Raw genomic sequence first — 21,013 nt, forward strand, 5'->3', positions numbered from 1 at the left:
GGATTTCTTTGGTCTTGTTTGCACAGATGAAATATTGGATATTTTCCTAAAACTGGTATGATGTCCTTTTGCAGTGTTTTCTCTGTATTACTGTTGGTTATGTGTAAATACTTCACACACTGCCTCTGATATTAGCCTGACTGCTCATGCAAAGCTACCATGGTGGTAAGGATGGGTTATTTCAGTGGTGTATCCCCCTTATCCTGACTAGGAAGAAGGGTCCCTAATTGGACAGGGTAACAACCTGCCAACTAGAGACCCCCATTTCTAACACCCAGCCAAAATCGTGTGATAGGTGCTCAACAATCACACAGTATTGCACTGCAGTGTGTCATCAGTCACCATTAGAGCGTGTCAGTGGGAGGGTGAATCAGGGACAACCTCTGGCTTTCACCTAATGTTCAGCCATATGATATTTAGTGAGTGCTTTTTCATGTCAGTTTAGATCCCAGAAACTATACATATTGATCAACATCAGACACACCTTACAACTTGTCAGCAACTATGTTTTGGGTTAATTCAGTAAATTGATGTGTGATATAGCAATATTTATAATAGAAAATGATATAGACATAAATAATTGTCTTTGCTGTATACTGTACCTGTGCTAAGAGATTTTTTAGATTCTTGGCTTAGAAATTCCTTGATATAAAATCTGTAGACAGCCACTTTTGAGTCAGTTGTTAGAGAAATGTAGCGCATATCAAATCCTTTCAGTCTGCAAAAGATAGATGAACAGCTAACATATTTTACCATTTTCTACCATTTGACATTTGAGTGCAATAAGTTACTATTGTTGTGGTAGAAGTCGAAAGCAGATTACAACTTTGTATAACATGTCAATCTACAGTATCCTTTCCAAGAATGTGTTTCCAGCAAATTCAATCTCAGTTGTTTCTTGTAGAACGCAAAGCCAAATACTTACATCTCATGGTAGGAGTCGCAACTTATATTTTTTGGTAGCTGATGAAGATGAGTTTCATTAAAGCTGCCCAACAATTCAAATAGATCCTTCTGAATGAGCTTTTTCCAATCATCCGGGGTGAAAAACGAGAAGTTGAAGCTCAGATTCTCCAAAATAGCTGTTATTAATGTCTGCGTTATTGTGTTGATCTGGGAAACACTGAGATTGGCCTAAAAAAGGTGAAACTTACATGTTATATTGCTTGTTTCTAAACAAATTCAGAAATCTTTCTTTAAACTAAGGAACACAATGATGCTATTTCCAAGAAATGGCTGTCCATGTAGACATATTCATAGTGGAGAGCCTCATGGTCACATGAAAATGGGGATAATTGAACAACACTATTGCAATTGCGTAGTAGAACAGAATTGTTCTGTAAATATGGGCAAGCAGTTTAAACACTGAAGGAAGTGAGGAAAGTAGATAAAACATGAAGGCTTGATTCCTTAATCAGTTCTGCTTTGCTACTGGAACATTGTGTACCCCCTCCATCCCCTTATTAAGAAGAGTATTTCATAAATATTTTCCAGAGAAATAACAATGGCCTTAAGATTTTCTTTCTATTGCCAAACCCTGATTTTTTTAATCGAAGTTCTTTTTATTGTCATTTGGACTCATAACATATGAAATTTCAATTCAGGTCAGTCATGATCATATCACAAGACTATGAGAAGTCATTTAGCAGCTTTAACAATGTACAGCGTTCCCCTATTTCTCATGGAAACACTCTACCCAGGTTTGTTAACACTTGTTACTAACACTTTGAGCCTGTATAACTTCAATTGTTCCTCTGTAACAAATACCTCCCTCCCTTTCTCTTCCCTCTCTCCTACCTTATAAAGGAAGCAAAAGAAAAAAAGATAACAACACTTTGCATGGTATTCGAGTGTGATCTCTTTGTATTGGGGTTGACTATTCAGACCTAAAATACATGCAGTGCTTTTATTCTGGTGCGGCAGGCCACAAGAGGAATGCCCCAGGAGTGATAGCTTATATGAGGACCCCACGCATATTAAAAATTCTAAATATCATCTTCCAATATGTCACTCATTCTTTCCGTTGTGACTGCCTGCCACAGTCAGGCATGCCATTGTGTCAAGGTATGGGCCTCTGTCTTCCATGCTGCAGCTATCGCTAAATTCACCACTCCTAAGCAGAGCCACACTACATCTCGACCTGTTTTTGTTTGATATTTCAAAGAGGAGTCCAGCAGGCCCAGTAAGGCATATCAGGGGAGTCTTGGAGTGGATATCCTAACATGTCTTTAAATTGTTCCAAAATCTCCACCCAAAACGGTTGTATCATTGGGGAGTCCCACCATATGTGTTGAATATCGCCCAGCATGCCACAACCCTTCAGCATTGGGAAAAGTAGCTGTAATTTAGCAGGGTAAAGGTACCAGTCATAAAGTAGTTTGTAATATGCTTCCCACAGGCCCAAAGAGCAATTGTGGCAATTGTGGCGATCTATATTTCTCCACAACGACCTCCATTGTTCCTCCTGTATTTCGTGTTGCAGCATATGCTCCCAAAAGGCCATGTGCTGTGGCCGTGATCTTGCAAATGGGTCCTTCAGAACACAGAAAGAAGTTTGAATGTTTCTGGGCATGGTTGAATACTGCAGACAATAGATCAGTGGTTTTCACTGATGGCCAAGCCTTTAAAGAGATTGACTCACAAAGATGTAGTTGATCAAATTCAATTAGATGAAGAAAGCATGAGGGCTTTTGTTGAACTGTGAGACAGTCTCCGTCTAGCACCTGCATTGGGAATGCCAGATTATTGTAAAGATTTTGCATTGTTCTGTTGTGAGAAGGATGGATGTGCACTTTCAGTCTTAAATCAAACACATGTAATGGCACGTCGTCCAGTGGCATATTTCTCTGCTACTTTGGACTCAGTGGCTGCAGCGTTGGCAGTTTGTTTGAAAGCAGTTGCTGCTACTTGTGTGAGTCTGGAGCAGAGTAAATCAATTGTGATGGGACATCCAGGGAGAGTGCATGTGCCACATTCTGTTGAGATTCTGCTGACAAGGACATGGACACAGCATTTGACAAGTAGTCGTTTGACTAGATACGAGAGAGTGATCTTGGGTGCTGAAAATGTGACAGTAACAAGATGCATGACACTGAGCCCAGCAACTTTGTTGCTGAGTACTAGTTGTGAAGAAGTAAAGGATGAAGCAGATCATGATTGTTTGGATGTGACAGAATTGTGTACCAAACCAAGGCCTTACATAAAAGATACACCATCGCCAGAATCAGATTGTGTGATGTTTGTAGATGATTCCTGTCTGAGGGATGAGAGTTGTGCTCTGTGCGCTTCTTACGCTGGATGAACAGTGGCCATGGTTCTTGAAGCATGTTGTCTAAGAGGGATAAATTCAGAAAAACTTTTGGAATTGGTCGTTTTGACCAAGGCTTGCACAATTGGCAAAAATGTGAGAGTAACCATATCCACGGATAGTCAATATGGTTTTGGGGTGGTGCATGATTATGATCAAGTGTTGGTGCAATGTGGATTTCTGACTTCTTCAGGATATCTGATCAGAAATAGCAAAGATGTAAAAGATTTGTTAAATGCCTTACGATTGCCCAAAGAGATTGCAGTGGTCAAATGTCCAGCACATACATCAGGAAATGATTATGTAACCAGTGGGAACAGATACGCAGACCAAGTGGCTAGTTTCTGTGCACACAATTCAATTTCAATCAACAAAGGAACAGAGAAAAAGAATACAAATTATCATTTGATGTTCTCTTCTGTACAGACATGGGAGGAAATTAGACAGTTGCAAGAAACAGCCAGTGAGGAAGAAAAGGAGATTTGGATAAATCAGGCTGTAAACGAAGACCTGAAGATGAAGTGTGGGTGTATATAGATGACAGGCCAGTAATGCCAGACTGTTTACTTTCTCAGATGGCCAGGATGTATCATGGATTGACACTTGGGGAGAGATGCTATGATTAGGCTCTTCAAGCAATCTTGGTATAACCCTAAGTTCAGGGTCATTGCAGAGAGTCTTTGCCAAAAGTGTATAGTCTGCCTGCTGCAGAATCCAGATAGAAATACTGTTGTTAGTTGGGGTCGAATTGAAAAGCAGCGGGCCTTTTACTAGGTTACAAGCTGACTTCATACAGCTCCCTCCTTGTAATGGACTGAAATATGTGTTGGTTGTGGTTTGTCTGTTTTCTCATTGGGTGGAAGCATATCCAACAAGAAGAAATGATAGTTTAACAGCTGCTAAATTGCTTTTGAGAGAGATCATTCCTAGATTTGGATTTCCAGTCTCTTTAGAAACAGTTAGAGGTACACAATTTAATAATGAAATAATTCGGAGGATTTGTGCAGCATTACAAATTGAGCAAAAGCTGCATTGTGCGTATAGACCAGAAGCATCAGGTGTGGTCGAGCAAACTAATGGCACTATCGAACAAGTTACTTACCTTCGGTAACGCTTTTTCTGGTAGATACAGTATCTGCCTGTGAATTCCTCACCTTGTGAATATCCCCTGCGCAGCAGCCAATCGGAAACTTTTGTAGCTCTCCATGCCGGCGAGGTCATGGACGACGTCACAGAGGGTACGACTCCGCTCGCGACCCCGCTGACGTCACTGGGTCCATAATAGGGCCTCGTCGGCCTGATGACGTCAGTTCCGCCCTTTTTTTCCGTGCCCCCGAGGCACACGGACGGACCGACATAAACAGTAATAGTACACATAGTACACAGTATTCAAAACATCACACACAGTGTGAAATCAATGCAATATGCATGAACATATAAATACATCCATTAAAAAATTATTTCAAATATACACTTAGCAGGTATAGAAGAGTGGACAACAGGGAGGCGGGTGGGTCAGTGAGGAATCCACAGGCAGATACTGTATCTACCAGAAAAAGCGTTACCGAAGGTAAGTAACTTGTTCTTCTGATAGATACATCTGCCAGTGGATTCCTCACCTTGTAAATAGAGTCCCACAGCAGTCCTCACTCCCGGAGGAGGGTGTCCACTCTGCTATACCAAGAAATCCTGGAGGACAGAGCGCGCAAAGTGGCCGTCCCTCCTCACCACGGAATCCAAGCAGTAATGCTTTGCGAAAGTGTGGAGGGAAGCCCAAGTCGCTGCTCTACAAATATCCTCTACAGGCACACCCCTAGCCAAAGCAGATGTAGAAGACTTTGCTCTAGTAGAGTGAGCTCTAATACCCACTGGAGGTTCCTTACCAGCCAGGGCGTAGCAGATCTTTATACACAGGATAATCCATCTCGACAGCGTGCGCTTGTGCACCGCTTTTCCTTTCTTACAGCCAGCAAATCCAACAAAAAGCTGGTCATCCACACAATAGTCTTTTGTCCTATCGAGGTAGAAACTCACCGCACTCTTAGGGTCTCGGCGGTGAAGCCGCTCCTCCTCCTTGGAAGGGTGAGGGGGAGGATAAAAGGTAGGGAGGGTAATGGACTGCCCCAGATGGAAGGGAGTTACCACCTTATGCAGAAAAGCAGCCCTGGTCCTAAGTACCATTCTCTCAGCATGAATGGTCAGGAATGGGGGTTTCGAACTAAGAGCTTGAAGCTCACTTACCCGCCTTGCCGAGGTAATTGCTACAAGAAAAACAGTCTTAAAAGACAGAAGTCTCATGGGACACTTGTGTAAGGGTTCAAAGGGTGAACCCATCAAGTAGGTTAAGACAAGATTCAAGTCCCATTGAGGCACAATAAATGGAGTTGGAGGGAATTTGTTGGTAAGACCTTTTATAAAACGTAATACAATAGGGGCCAGATGTAGGTGGCCATTTACCGGCCGGTAACGGCCGATTTCGGCCGTTACCGCCCGGTAAATGGGTGTTTGGGATGTAGGGGGCCAATTTTACCGATTCAGTAAATTTATAGAATCGGTATATTTACCGAATCGGTAAAATACCGAATCGGTATTTTTACCGATTCAGTAACTGCTAGATGTAGGTGGGACTCTTCTGAGTCCCAAAGGCCTTTCAGATTCGGTATTTTACCACCCAATCCAATTGGGTGGTAAAATACCGATTCCAGGTGTGCATGCACATGTGTGCATGCACAACTATGCCATGTGACAGACAGACATGCCCTTAGGGCATGTCTGTGTGCCACATGGCACACATGCCTGTATTTGGGGTGCTAGAGGGTGTCAAAGTGACACCCCCTGCACCCTTGCTGGAATTGGTTTTACCGAATCGGTAAATACCGATTCGGTAATGCCCATTGATTCCTATGGGCTTCAATGCCCATAGGAATCAATGGGCATTACCGGATCGGTATTTACAGAATCGGTAAATACCGAATCTTAACGATTCGGTATTTACCGATTCTGTAATACCTACATCCCCCCCCTCTATTTTACCACTTCTTAAATACCGAATCAGTAAAATTCGGTATTTAAGAAGTGGTAATATAAAATTACCTACATCTAGGCCTAGGTGACTTAAATAAAGACGGCTGGTCCGGCAAACAAAGGAATGCCGACAAGGCCGATAAATAACCTTTTACAGTCGCCACAGCAAAACCCTGCTGGGCCAAAGAAAGAGCAACCTGAAGTATTTTGGACAAACGAGCTCTCAAGGGGTCAATAGATTTCTCTCCACACCAGGAAACACATTTGGACCACCTATAGGAATAGATTGACTTGGTGGAAAGACTCCTGGCTGAAAGAATTACATCCACCACATCAGGCGGGAGAGAAAAATAATTCAGGTTGCCCCGTTCAATCTCCAGGCATGAAGGTGTAAGGTCTGGAGGTGGGGGTGTAGAACCTGCCTCTCCATCTGAGAGAGGAGATCTGCCCGGAGAGGGAGACGGAGCGGCGGGCACGAGGATAGGTGGAGAAGATCTGTGTACCACACCCTTCTTGGCCAATCCGGGGCGACCAATATAACTTGGGCCCGGTCTTGGCGAATCTTCCTCAGAACCCGAGGGATCAAGGGTATGGGTGGAAACGCGTAAAGGAGTTGTGAGCCCCAACTCAACTGAAACGCGTCCCCCAAAGCTCCCTGCAACGGATACTGGAGACTGCAGAATGACGGGCAGTGAGAGTTCTCGTGAGTGGCGAACAGGTCCACCTGAGGGGTTCCCCACGTCCGAAAGACCTGACAAACCACCTCTGGATGAAGCCTCCACTCGTGGTCGGCTGAGAACTGCCGACTGAGACTGTCTGCACGAACGTTCAGAACTCCGGCCAGATGATTTTCCATCAGACAAATCTGGTGGTACTGAACCCAGGACCAGAGACGCAGAGCTTCTCTGCAGAGAAGATGCGACCCCACTCCTCCCTGCTTGTTGACATACCACATCGCGGTCGTGTTGTCCGTTAGGATCTGAACCGACTGACCGCGAAGGGAAGGGAGGAAGGCCTTGAGTGCCAAACGAATCACCCTCAATTCCAGAAGGTTGATGTGAAGCAACCTTTCCTCTGGAGACCAAAGACCCTTGATCTCCAGATCCCCCAGATGAGCACCCCACCCTAGAGTGGAGGCATCCGTTATCACTGTGGCAACCGATGGAGGCAGATGAAAGGGCTTTCCTTGAGACAGATTGCCCTCCACGCTCCACCAAGACAGATCCACTGCAGTTTCTCTGGAGATCCTCACAGACTCCAAGCTTCCAGCACTCGCGCTGCGTGTAAAACGCTCTTCTTGCATTTTAATATTTTAAAATTGTTATTCCTTTGCTTTGCGCCGAGCGCCCGCTCTTTCTACATTTCTTTTGCCTGCGCCGCTTAGAGGGAATTACAGGGAGCTCTTACCCGCATTTAATTCCTGCACACCCACACTTCGTGGGGTAGAAGGGACTCGGGGGCACTGTGTAATCATCGCGCCGGTTTCAGAGCGCCATCTTGGATTGGGGAGAAGGATTTCCTCACGGAGCGCCATCTTGGGTGAGGGAGAGCCACTCGCCCTGCCAGGACCCACGTGATCTCTTAGCCTGGCTTTTTAAGATGGCTGCTAGACAGGCGCGCAGCGACGGTGCGCAGCGGGTGCGCCGCAGGGGCGCCGGAGGTGCGCCAGAGGTAAGCCCGTTTGCGCCCGTTCGCGCAACGGACGCGCCGGGGGCCGGTCCCCCTGGATTACCATCTCAGGAGACTATCACCTACACTCAAGATGAACTCCTATGCATTAACACCAGTTCCTCGCTAAGGGGACTAGCAGTGGCATCGGGGAAGCAGACAGACTCTTTTAGCTGCGGCCTTCTGAACGTAAGGTCGCTGTGTTCACATCATGGAGATATCGCCTTCATAATTGACTGCCATGAGTTAGATATTCTACTCATGACAGAGACATGGACAAGCAGGGACTGTGCAGTGGAGCTGGGCTTGGCCTGCCCCTCTGGATATAAAATCAGGCACATCCCTCGGATTGGTGCTAGAGGGGGTGGACTGGGCTTAATTTTCAGAGAGTCAATAGATCTATCCCTGATTGACATCAAGACCATTCCTGGTTGTGAACTACTAGCCTTCTCTCTGAATGGGCAGGGGGGCGCTCTATTTACCGGTCTGCTCTGCTATAGACCTCCATCCAGCCCTTTTTCGGCCGTGACAGGGCTGATTGAGCTAATCCTTGATTTATCCACCTCGCACTCAAGGTTAATGGTACTAGGAGATTTCAATCTCTGGTTAGGCGGTTCTGGAGATACAGCGCTCACAGACCTGACCCAGACCTGCCTGAGTATTCAGCTGCAGCAGTTGGTCCTCACCCATACCCACTTAAAGGGCCACATACTGGACTTAGTTTTCGCAGATCCAGAGTATGTAACTGTACGGAACATCCTGCCCCAGTGTTGGACGGACCATGCGCTGGTGCATTTCTCTCTTACGCCCAAGGTGGGGCAGGTGAGAAATAGGAATCCAGGTGGTGTTAAAAGTACCAGACAATGGTCAAAACTCTTGAGTCAGTCCCCTCTACCTTCACTACTCTCAGAGGGTTTCACCTTAGAGGAAAACGTAGACTTGAGCTACGAAAGGCTTAACCAACGGATCGTGTCCTCCCTAGACTCCTTGGCCCCTTTACGGAAAATCAGAAACAGGCCTATTCCGGCTATGCCATGGTTTTCCGAGGAGTTGCTTCAACTTAAACTCCAATGTAAGCGGGCCGAGCGTACTTGGAGAAAGAACTACCTGGACTCCGATCGGGCTCTCTACAAACAGGCCCTGTCCATCTATAAAGCACAGATTAAATGTGCGAAGGCCAGGTTTTTGGAAGAGTCTTTGCGGGTGGCAGTAAACAAATCACAGACCTTGTTTAAGATTGTGAAGGACCTGTCATGCCCTGCTAGTGCGGCTAATGCTATCTCCACATCTCAGTCTCTGTGCAATTCATTGGCACAGGCCTTTGAGGACAAAATCGCAGCCATTCTGAACAATCTTGGCGCTACATCCAGCAGTAATCCTCAAGGATGTAACGAAACGCATCCCGGGCCTACTATAGAAATAACCCCCAGCTCTGCCAGGTTGGACTGTTTTCCTTCTCCAACTTTTGAGGAATTCTGTTCCTTGGCTCACAGCGTGTCGTCGGGATCACCTTTTGACCCGCTTCCACATAAACACTGGAAGCTGTTCCGGGAAGAACTTTTCCCCCCGCTGTTTGCCATCTGTGATCAGTCCCTGGTTTCAGCACGGGTACCAGACTGCTGGAAATTAGCCGTGGTATCCCCTCTTCTTAAAAAGGACACCTTGGACCCGGCTTGCCCAGCGAATTATCGACCTATCTCCCTGCTCCCGTTTCCAATAAAGATTCTGGAAAAGTGGGTTAGAAAACACCTGTCTAAGTACCTGGAGACCGGGTCCTGCTTGGATGAGGTTCAATTCGGGTTTAGACCGGCCCACTGGACGGAATCAGCGTTGGTGACTGTGCTATACGATCTCGGGACGCGAGCCGACCATGGAAGAGCAGCCTTTTTAGTGCTGCTCAATATGTCGGCCGCGTTCGACACAGTCAGTCACGCAATTCTGATTAAAAGATTAGAGGAAGTAGGGGTGACAGGCCATGCCCTGAAGTGGCTGACATCATACCTTGGAAATCGCCATCAGGTAGTGTCATTGCCACCTTTCAAATCTAACATCAGAAGAGTGGAGCAAGGTGTTCCACAAGGGTCGGCCATCAGCCCTATCCTCTTTAACCTGTACCTGCGGCCCCTGGTTGCGTTGATTAGATCTTTCGGCATAGCGGTGATGAATTACGCGGATGACACTCAACTTGTCTTCTCGCTTGAGGGCAAGGAAGCAGTGGCGCTAGACACCTTCCACCGTTGTATGCTCGCAACTGCGGACTGGCTAAATCAGAATTCGCTGCAGTTTAACAGCTCTAAGACAGAAGTCTTACACTGCACTACTGATCGCGTCCCTAGACCTCTCCCGCCGGACTTTTGGCCGCCTTCCTTCCAGAGCACGACTGTGTCTGCCACCTCGGTCCGTAATCTGGGAGTGATGTTTGGGTCCAACCTCCAACTGGATGCAGCCGTCAATAAAACAGTGAGCACTTGTATGGGACTGCTTCGCATGCTGAGAAAGGTCCTTCCGATGCTTCCCATGGACAGCAGGCCAGAGGTGGTGAGGAGCATTATTGTAAGTCGCTTGGACTACTGTAATGCTCTATTTCTCGGAGCATTACAGGGAACCGGCATTGACCGAGTATCCACAGAGAGGCGAGTCATTATCCGGACTGACGCCTGAGCACCACGCTGAGGGTGCACTGCGTGCATGGCCAATCGCTGCCTGCATTAAAAACCTCATACTCCGCCCGCGCGAAGAGCGGTAAAGCGCCTGAGCACCACGCTGAGGGTGCACTGTGTGCATGGCCAATCGCTGCCTGCATTAAAAATCTCATACTCCGCCCGCACGAAGAGCGGTAAAGCACGGCTATCCGGCGGAAACAAAAACGGGACACGTGTTTCCCAATTAAAAAACCAACATTGCAACTGGATCCCGCTAAGGACCTCTGTGCCATTTCAACCCCTTGCTTGGCGTTTAGATCGTGAATTGCGCCAAACAAACCAAGGAGTGCATGAGACCTCCCACGTGAGGCCTCTCACCTCGAACAATAGAGGCTTTGTTACATTCAGGCATGTTTTCCTTTTATCTTTAAAGTCCTGATGATGATCCCATGCATTAAATGAGCAATAGGGATCGAAACGTCGACACCCAAAAGTGGGGTTACACTTACAATATTGTCAAATGAAAATGTGTAGGCTCCACTTCAGGTGACACTGTTAGTGATCTTGAATTTATCTACAGTGCCCTGCTCTTGCTCCCTTCCTTTGCCTGAAAAAACACCCCTTTCACTCTACTCCTATTTTTCCTCTTTCCTCTTGGTACGGCACAGGCTTGTGTCATGCTATTTCGATTTGTACTGTATATTTGACATTGTGTCTTAAAAATAAATTCCTTTCCCGGCTGGGTCAGGAAACCTTAACCGTATAGTATTCCATTGTGTTCCTATACTGTATTGTATGTATGTTGAATAAGCTAAGTACCTTTGTTTCCTATAACCTATTTCTCGGAGCACCATCTACTCTGATAGGAAAACTGCAACGGGTGCAGAATCTCGCAGCCAAATTAGCGCTTGCTCGTCGCCGCCTTGACTCTTCATCTCAGGCACTAAGGGACCTTCACTGGTTACCGGTCCTTCAGCGGATCGATTTTAAATCTTTATGTATTGTATTCAGGGCCCTTCATGGACAAGGCCCAGTGCCACTACAGAATATGTTCCATTGGTACACTCCGTCCAGACTCCTTCGTTCGGTTTCTGCTTACCTTGCTGTGGTGCCTAAAGTTCTGAGATCGCGGCTGGGCGGCCGATCTTTCAGCTTTACGGCAGCCAGGCTATGGAACGCTCTTCCGCTAGGACTGAGAAGCATGAATGATCTCAATTCCTTTAAGAAAAATTTAAAAACACATCTCTTTCCTAGGGTTGGATCACTTTAGTTCTTGTAAGTCAGCATGGTGCGAAGCTGGTTCCTTCTAGTCAAAGTGCCAGGATACCCGTTGGGTGACAGACATGCGCTATAAAAGAGTACCAATACAATACAATACAATACTCCCTGAGATCTCCTTTGTGCTGATACCACTGCCTGCGAAGGCACCACTGGAGCGCCCTCATGTGCCAGCGTGCATGGTTGATCTGCAGAATGCAGGAAGCAAACAGACCTAGCAGGCGAAGGACCTTCAGGACTGGAACAACCGCTCCATTGTAAAACAAAGGAATCCTTTCCTGAATGTCGAGAATCCTTTGAGGAGGAGAGAATGCTCGACAAACAGTAGTGTCCAGTACTGCCCCTATGAACAGGTTGCGCTGTGAGGGCACCAGGTGAGACTTGGGTACACTTATCGAAAAACCCAACCTGTACAACAACTGAGTTGTCTCTTGCAGATGATGGAGCACCTTCTTTGGAGACTCTGCTTTGGTCAGCCAGTCGTCCAGATATGGGAATACAGGAATCCCTGCCCTCCTGAGATGGGCTGCCACCACTGCCATCACCTTGGTAAAAACTCAAGGTGCAGTAGTAATTCCAAACGGAAGGACCGCAAACTGATAATGTTGCGACCCCACCGTGAAACGGAGATACTTCCCGTGCGACTCCAGGATCGGGATATGAAAATACGCGTCCTGCAAGTCCAGCAACACCATCCAGTCTTCTTCCAGCAGCGCCTGAAGAACCTGCGCAAGGGTAAGCATCTTGAACTTCTCTTGTTTCAGATAAAGATTCAAGATCCTGGGATCCAGGATTGGGCGAAGCTTGCCATCCTTCTTGGGAATCAGGAAATACCGGGAGGAGCATCCCTGACCCCTTTCCTGCTCTGGAACCACCTCTATTGTGCCTTTCTTTAACAAGGTCAGAACTTCCTCCTGTAGGAGACGCAGATGTTCTTCTGAGCAAGCCCCTTGACAAGAAGGGTAATTTTGAGGGAATTCCCGAAAGGGAAGAACATACCCATTTGCCACAAGATTGAGAACACATTGGTCTGTAGTGACCGATTCCCAATCCCGCAGAAAATGGGTAAGCCGACCCCCCACAGGACCAACATGACTGGGAATGGGGAATCTAGGGCTGCTTTGCTGCGGTGATAGGAGGAGAGGTAGAGGAAGAGGAGGAGGAGGGTTGACGACCTCGTGGATGACCTCTGTTTCTTCCCTTATATGATTTATACAGCGTATTTTGTTGCGGCTGCTGCTACTGCTGACGAGGCTGCCCATGCGAGCAAAAGGATGACTTCCCAAATCTTCTGTATCTACGAAAGGAACCTCTGGATTGAGTCTGCAAGCCAAGTGATCTTGCCGTGGCCTTACTATCTTTGAATCTTTCAAGTGCGGCATCAGCCTTCTTACCAAACAGACCTGTACCATCAAATGGTAAGTCCAACAAAGTAGCCTGCACATCCTGAGAAAAGTCTGTAGACTTCAACCAAGCTCCCCTTCCCGTAGCCACTGTAGAGCCCATAATTCTAGCCACAGAGTCAGCCGTATCTAGGCCACTTTGAATGACCTGGCACGCAGCAGCCTGGGTATCATCCAAAACCTCTTGAAAGTTCATCAGACAGTTTTGGCAGCAACTGATTAGAGGAATCCATCAAGGCATGGATATAACTTCCCATCAAGCAAGTTGCATTTGTTGATTTCAGTGCCATGCTTGCAGATGAAAACACCTTCTTAGCAGACTGGTCAATCCGTTTTGACTCCCTGTAAGCTGGAACCTGAGGGAATGCTCCTGCAAGACCTCTTCGAGCAAGCCGCCTGAACTACAAGGCTCTCAGGCAAAGGGTGAGCTGACAACAATTCTGGATCCTCCGGTGCCACCCTATATCTCTGTGCCACAGTCCTGGAGACTGCAGGTGCAGACAAAGGCTTCTTCCAAACCTCTAACACCGGCTCCAGAATTGCCTCATTAAACGGTAACAGAGGCTCAGACACAGAGGCGGAGAATGCAACACTTCAGTCAATAAATTAGACTTAAATTCGGTGGAAGGAAGATTAATATCCAACAATTCAGCAGCTTTTCTCAGAACTGCATGATATGGGGCTACCTCCTTCGAAGGAGCATCTGAACCTGGAGAAAATTTCCACTCAGGGGAAACATCAAGACCACTTGCATCTTTTAATTCTGCAAAAAAGTCCTCAGAATCAGGAAGTTCACCTTCCTCCATCTCCTGCCGATAGCGTGCCTCTTCCACAACTCTTTGGGCCTCCCTCCTGGAACGGATCCTCGGGACTGGAGTCGATGGATCCACATCCGACTCTATCCGATTCGGGACCAGCGTCGAGCGTGGATCTGATGGCGCCGCTTGCGCCGAACAAGGGCGAACAGACGGCACCGGAGATTCTCGGTACGGCGCCGGAGATTCTCGGTACGGCGCCGGAGCCCTCGGCGCCGGAAAATTCCAGGACAGCGTCGCTGGAAGAAAGGGCATAAATGGAGCCTGGGCATATGCCTGAGGAACACCCAAATTGAAGGCAAAAGGATCTGTGGGACCCGTAGGCACATCAGAGTGGTACATGGCCCTCGCAAAGACACCATACATAGCGTTAAGATAGTGTGATGGGTCTTGACCTGGAGCCGGGAAAGGAGGATCATTTCCGGGCGCCGCCTCCGAAGTCAGTGTACCTGGAGTCGGGCCCGTCGGCGCCGACAAAGGAACCTCTTCAGGCTGCTCCTGATCTTCTTGCTCTGGCTCGACTTCATCCGGAACCGAAGAATGAATCGAATCCGAAGGAGCCGACGTCGGTGATCGAGAGACTTCGACTTCGGGAGTCACTTTCTTCTCTGGCGAGGCCGGAATTGAAGGAGTAGGATCGACCTCACCTCTGTGACGTTGATGAGAAGATGACCTCGCGCCGGTTCCTTATCAGAATGACGCCTCGAAGAGTGCTTCTTTTTCTTATGTCTCTTCGACTTCGAATGTCCCGACGCCGACCTCGATCTTCTCTTACTCGTCTTCTTATCCTTCTTCATCTTGGCTATAAATACCTTCGCCTCCCTTTCCTTTACTGCCTTAGAGGTCATCTTCCTGCAGCACGCACATCCATCGACGACGTGATCGGAAGACAAGCACCATACGCAATCCTCGTGCGGGTCTGTGATGGACATCTGCTTACCGCACTCCCTGCAGGGCTTGAAACCAGATTTTCTCCCAGGCATTTTCGAAAGGAAACGAGAAGAACAGACAAGAACAACTATAATAACAATGTTACTACGGAGAGTCCCAAGAAACCGTTGGTGTCGACGGCGCGGAAAAAAGGGAACTGACGTCATCACGCCAAAGAGGCCCTATTATGGACCCAGTGACGTCAGTGGGGTCGCGAGCGGAGTCGTACCCTCTGTGACGTCGTCCATGACCTCGCCGGCGTGGAGAGCTAAAAAAGTTTCCGATTGGCTGCTGCGCAGGGGATATTCCAAGGTGAGGAATCCACTGGCAGATGTATCTAGCAGAAAAATCCAGACTGTCAAAAGTATGTGCGCCCACAGCACTAAAATGGCCAGATGCTTTACCCATGGTATTGATGAGTCTGAGAAGCATTCCTGATAAAAAAAAGACTGGATTATACCCTCATGAAGTTATAATGGAGAGGCAATGAGACAGCCGATTGCACCATCAAATCAACTGATGACTATTACTGATGATCTAGGGTTTGATTATTGCAAAGGATTGGCTGATGTGGTGCGTTCTGTGTCTCATAAGGTTGGAGAAATTGCAACCACAACACTGCAGGAGCAAGCACATGAATTAAGTCCAGGAGAGTGGATTACTGGTGAAAAAGCATGTAAGAAAGTCGTGTCTGAAGCCACGTTGGCATGGGCCATACCAGGAAACACTGGTGACAAAGACATCAGTGAAGTGTGGTGGCTTGCCAAATTGGATACACACAAGTTATACAAGAAGAGTCCCAAGTCCACTTGAAAGATAAGAAGAAGAAGAACAGCAACTGGAAGAGAGTTGGGAAGAGCCAGAGGCTGTAGAGGCAGAGGTCGAGGAATCTAAAGCTGTAGATTCTGAAGCTGATGAACAGGGAAAAAGTCGAATTAAGTGGGCACCAGCTACTGGGGCTTGTAAAACTGCTGTTGAAAGAGATGATGGAGAAGTGTTGAATGAGAATCAAGAGCAAGTGCGACAGAGAAAATAAATGAATAAAAGAGTTTGCAAACTTGATACCGAAGCAGAAGAACCTGTGCAAGTTGAAAAAGCAAGAAAAGGTGATGTGTGGCCAAAGGGAGTGAAAAGACTGAAATACACTCTGAAAAAGAAAACACCAGACACGATAGTTGAGGTATCAAGCCAAACTGAGCAGAGTGAGTCAGAAGAAGATTAGGTTCAGAGAATGAAAAGAGCAAGAGATCCGAACAAGAATACACAGCTCCTGAATGGACATATGTGGGGTTGGAAGAGATTGAGCACACAGATCATAGTAAAGAAAATGCTTGTACAGAACAAAGTGAGGCAAACTATTTTAAACCACCTTAAAAGGATTGTGTAAAGTAAACTGAAAAAATGTAAAAGTTTATTTGGAGGAGTGCAGAGAACTGAAGAAGAATAACAAAATTTGATTAAAGAATTGTGAAGATATTTAAAAAATATAAAGCGGGGGTAAAGAAGGAAGGCTTAAAGAGGCTTAAAGTATTAGATATGGTAGTGGAGGTGAATGCACTAAAGCTTTCCGCGTTAACAGAGGGGTGAGGGGGGTTGCGTCCTAGCCACCTTCCTGTTTTCATTATATATTAATAGCGTATGGGAGGTACTTGCAATGTCAACTAAAGATTTACCACAAATAGGAACGCGCCTAGCCCCGGCCCTCCTATACGCTGACGAGGCCGTTCTTATGGCTTGCACCCCTTAGCTCTACAGTCCTTGGTGTCTAATATTGCACATTACATGAAAGATCTTGGACTCTTAATTAATATAGGGAAAACATACATTATGAAATGTGGGAGGGCAACTAAAAAGTGCAGAGAGATTAATATTGAGGATACTACAATTAGCTTCACTAATACATTTTCTTACCTGGGTGTCTTATTCAATCAAGCTTGCTTATGGTGGTGGGGGGGATCCAAAGCTCTATAGACAATCCGAGTTCAAGCCTGCGGCCCCAGTGATTGAAATTTACAATGTTCAGGCAAGATCAGGGGCTGAACTCTGGGGGCACCGGAAATCTTGCAGCCTAGCAAAGATTGAACACACCTTCTTGCAGACTGGAAAAGACTGTGGTCTGTCCCGGAACTTGAGTTTTACAGAAATGAATTTAGGGAAATCTGACAGGCGTTGCAAGGAAAGAATATTGGGTGGCTCACCCACATTAAGACAACCTGTTATAGGATAGGCCTACCAGAGTTATGGGAGACCCCGGAAATTACCTGCCCAGTGATTCCTAAAACCGAGCTCATTGGCCATTACAAGAATTCCCATTTAGCCTCTTTGCATTTGAGCTCGGAGGTGGGAAGATTGACCACTGAGTTCCTGCAAGTTAAGGTAAACTACAAGAAGGAAGAATTTTTAGATGTGATATTCCCTGCAGTAGCAAGAAAATTGTATATGCAGTTAAGACTGGGCACCCTGCCACTTAGAGTATTTACATGTAAGTGGGATAGCAACAAGTCTAAGGAGTGTCCTGTCTGTGGATTCCATCTGGAGAACGAAATTCATGTTTTGTTTTTCTGCTTCGGGTATCAGGGGGCACGTAGATACTGGATAATGCCTATTTGCAGAAGCTTGGGTTTCCGTCAATGTCTACATGCTTTTAGAGCTTTGAAATATGATACGCACCCCCCCATTGTCTTTGCAGTTTTGCGTTTTCTAAATGTGATGTGGATCAGACGTAGGAAACTAGGAATTGATGCCAGCGTCTAGTATGCTTTTACTTTCTATTTTAATTAATGAAATGTTCGATAATGAATTTCTTGTTTAATTCTGTCTTATGGTGTATATAGCATTGTAATTTTAAATATTCTCTGCAAATGCTATTTTAAATGTGGTTATATTTATTATCTTATTACCTGTATTGTATGTATTTTTATGAACTTTTATGGTCCTTTGAGTCCGAAATAAAGTTATCGAACGAACGCTTATGGAATAAAGCTTTTTCCAACAGAAAGTTACTCTTTAGTAAAGCCTGTATGGCACTTAGATGCTTTGCAAAACGTTTGGGCACTGACCCACCGGAGTTAATGATGAAAATATAGAAAGCCAAGTGCCTGAGTATAGCGACATATGAGGCAAGTCTGTTGGGGTACAAAAATTGCATTGAATTACAAACAGTGGAAAACAAATTTTTTAGATATCTGCTCGCCGTTTGTAAACGCATCTCTGCCTATGTCATGCATGCGGAATTGGGGGCACAATATGTTACAGATATGATAAAGTTACATCTAATACTCCTTTGGCACAAAATCTAGACTTCAGAGTATACAGTACCTAACCAAGCAATTATTAGGGACAGCCTGAAACTGAGTCAGCATAAAGAAATATTATGGTTAAAGTTCGTACAACGCACGCTTAAAGATACAGGATGTAGTGAATACTATGAGAGACCTGACACAATATGCACCATCAGCAAAAAAAGACTAAGAGAGAAAGGACAGAGACATTTAGAGACTCTTAGATCGACACTCGAAGTCACGAAACCTAGTGTGCTAAGGAACCAACTAATTATAACTAAGTTTAACATGCAACCTTATCTTGAATCTGTTCTGCACGCTAGTCATAGATTTATTTTAACCCATCTGAGATTGGATATTATCCATTGATTAGTTACCTTCCCAAAGATGAATAACTGGGCAGCAAATTTGAACCACTGCCCTTGTGATAACTGGCTGGCCCAGGATACATTGCACGTGGTTCTTCTATGCAAGTTTTCCACCAATCCATGGAAAAGATACATCGTCCCTATATTAAAACAGCATGACTTTACTCAATGCCGGCCCGCTTACTTATCCCTGCAATCTTTACCTTCTTTAGAAATATGCTGTAGAATGGTGCCTTTTTTATGGGCGGCTTTTTATATTAGAAAGAATATGGTTTTCACATTATGATCAGACTGAGCTGTACTAAATTTTATATCTTTTTACATGAATTTTTGGTGGGATTTAGAGTTGTGAAATGCAACATTTTCATAGTTATAATTTGTAATTCCTTTTCAGCACATAGGCACTTTACAAAATATGGCCAGATATGACCTCAATTAAACCTGTATACAGAGTGGGTCATGGCTGTATATAACCATGATAGGTCAATATAAATGGTATTTTAAGTTTTCAGTGTAATTTTTAACTGATTAAAGCAGGTCATGTATACTCTTGCATATCTATTTTAGAATGTTGTTTTAATGCTTGTTATGCTTTTTTGGATGTCTTTTATCCATTGAATAAAGATTATTACTACTTACTACTACTGCTTAAAGTGCCTGTCTTGATGGTAACTAATGAGAAACATAATACGTATTGTTTGGTGAGTGAGAAAGTAGATTCTAAAAGTCTTAAAGAAGTCTCACATACTAATATAGAAAAGATGGTAGATGACAGCATTTATCGTCAAGATAATTTAATTAATGATTTTTCATTACATGTTTTTACTAAGCTGTTGTTTGAGGATGTTGATACGATGGATGCAAGAGATTGCTATGTGTGCATACAACTACCATTGTCTATCTCAAAGGGGGTGACTTACCATCACCTACCTTTAACATTTAGCGTGTCTTGTAGTGTTTTAAAGAGCCTATTTTAGGAGAAGGGTAGCTTACAATATTATTATTCTAACATGGACTTAGTATTTTCAGACATTCCCATTAGAAAGAACATGAATAGAGTAAATAGTGCTAAATATGCAGAGCTTATGGAGGAATGTTTCCATTCAACAAAGACAATAGACAAAGACTATGCACATCGAAATAACCTGACTTGTAGCTTACGGTTTGAAGAAATAGAAAAGCTGCTGAGCACATGTACCTCCATGGGCTTATATAGAAGGAAATTATGAAAATAGGGAGACATACGCTGCCATGGCCCTGGATTGGCACAATAGAGGCAAGGATTTAAAACTGCTTATAACTATTATTTCATTGGTTCTATTGAGTGTGATCATACGTACCTAATTACGGGAGAATGGGGAATAAGAGGAGGAACTGATCCTGTCTTTCCAGGAATTTATTATGTGTTTGATAAAAATGCTTATTATAGATTGCCTGTACACAAAAGAAAGAGAGAAGAAAGAGTTAGCGGGCAGGAAAGGAAATTACTATGAAATAATGAAGGATTTAGATGGAATAATGCTAAAACGAGAGAGAACAATTGCTTTCTAAAAGTGATAATTTGTATTGGTAGGTATTTTGGTGATGGCTCAAAAACGCCATCCGAGGGGGGATTGATGAAGCAGGGTTTTCACGAAATGAAACCTGCTCAAATTGAGCGCTCAGTAAAATTTATTAACTGTGTGCAGTGAAAAAATGCGGAAAAGAGTCTAACATGAGGGAAAATGCTGCTGCGAAAGCGCGTACTCAAAGCACCAGAATAGGCCTCAAATGCTTCTGACTAATGAAATAAAAGGACTAATGCTGCTTTTATGCATTTTATTAACGTTTGCTAGGAAAATAATCATAACTCAGGTTGCGTATGGGTAGATGCAACAGAGGGTGGCTGCGTAATGGAAAGCATTTATGCTTGAGTTTGTTTTTCGTAGAAGTATGGTTTTCTGCTCTTCGGGAAACGTTTGGGTTAATGAAAGAAAACGTAGAATGATTTATTTCTATTTTTTTAAATGTATTTATTAATTTTTCAAACAGACATCATAAGCTATGGCACAGCAAAGAACAAACAAAAAGAAGACATTTAAATTGCAAAACAGCATTACTTGAAATTTCCATTGAAAATAAGTTTGGGCCAAAGAATAAGAAGAGAAGAATCGGAATAGAAAGAACTAAACTAGGTATGAGACAGAAAAAAAAAAAAAACCAACAACAAAAAAGAAAAGAAAAAAAGAAAAACCTCTGCTTTATCCAATCCATTCTGTAATTGGATCCCAGATTTTCCGGCCCATATCCCACCTTCT

The 21,013-nt window shown here is 44.9% G+C and overlaps 1 protein-coding gene across 1 annotated transcript in view; it reads right to left on the reverse strand.

Annotated features, from left to right (window-relative positions):
- The window catches only part of LOC147684691 (uncharacterized), a 378,108-nt gene that overhangs the window by 258,195 nt on the left and 98,900 nt on the right, over positions 1-21,013 (reverse strand). The window contains exons 64-65 of the mRNA XM_086939726.1: positions 926-1,134; positions 603-718 (exon numbers count right to left, since the gene is read on the reverse strand). Of these exons, the coding sequence (XP_086795852.1) occupies positions 603-718; positions 926-1,134 (325 nt within the window). The remainder of the gene's footprint in view (positions 1-602; positions 719-925; positions 1,135-21,013) is intronic.

The sequence above is a fragment of the Lissotriton vulgaris genome, chromosome 10 (assembly GCF_964263255.1).
Source record: "Lissotriton vulgaris chromosome 10, aLisVul1.2, whole genome shotgun sequence".
NCBI lineage: Eukaryota > Metazoa > Chordata > Amphibia > Caudata > Salamandridae > Lissotriton > Lissotriton vulgaris.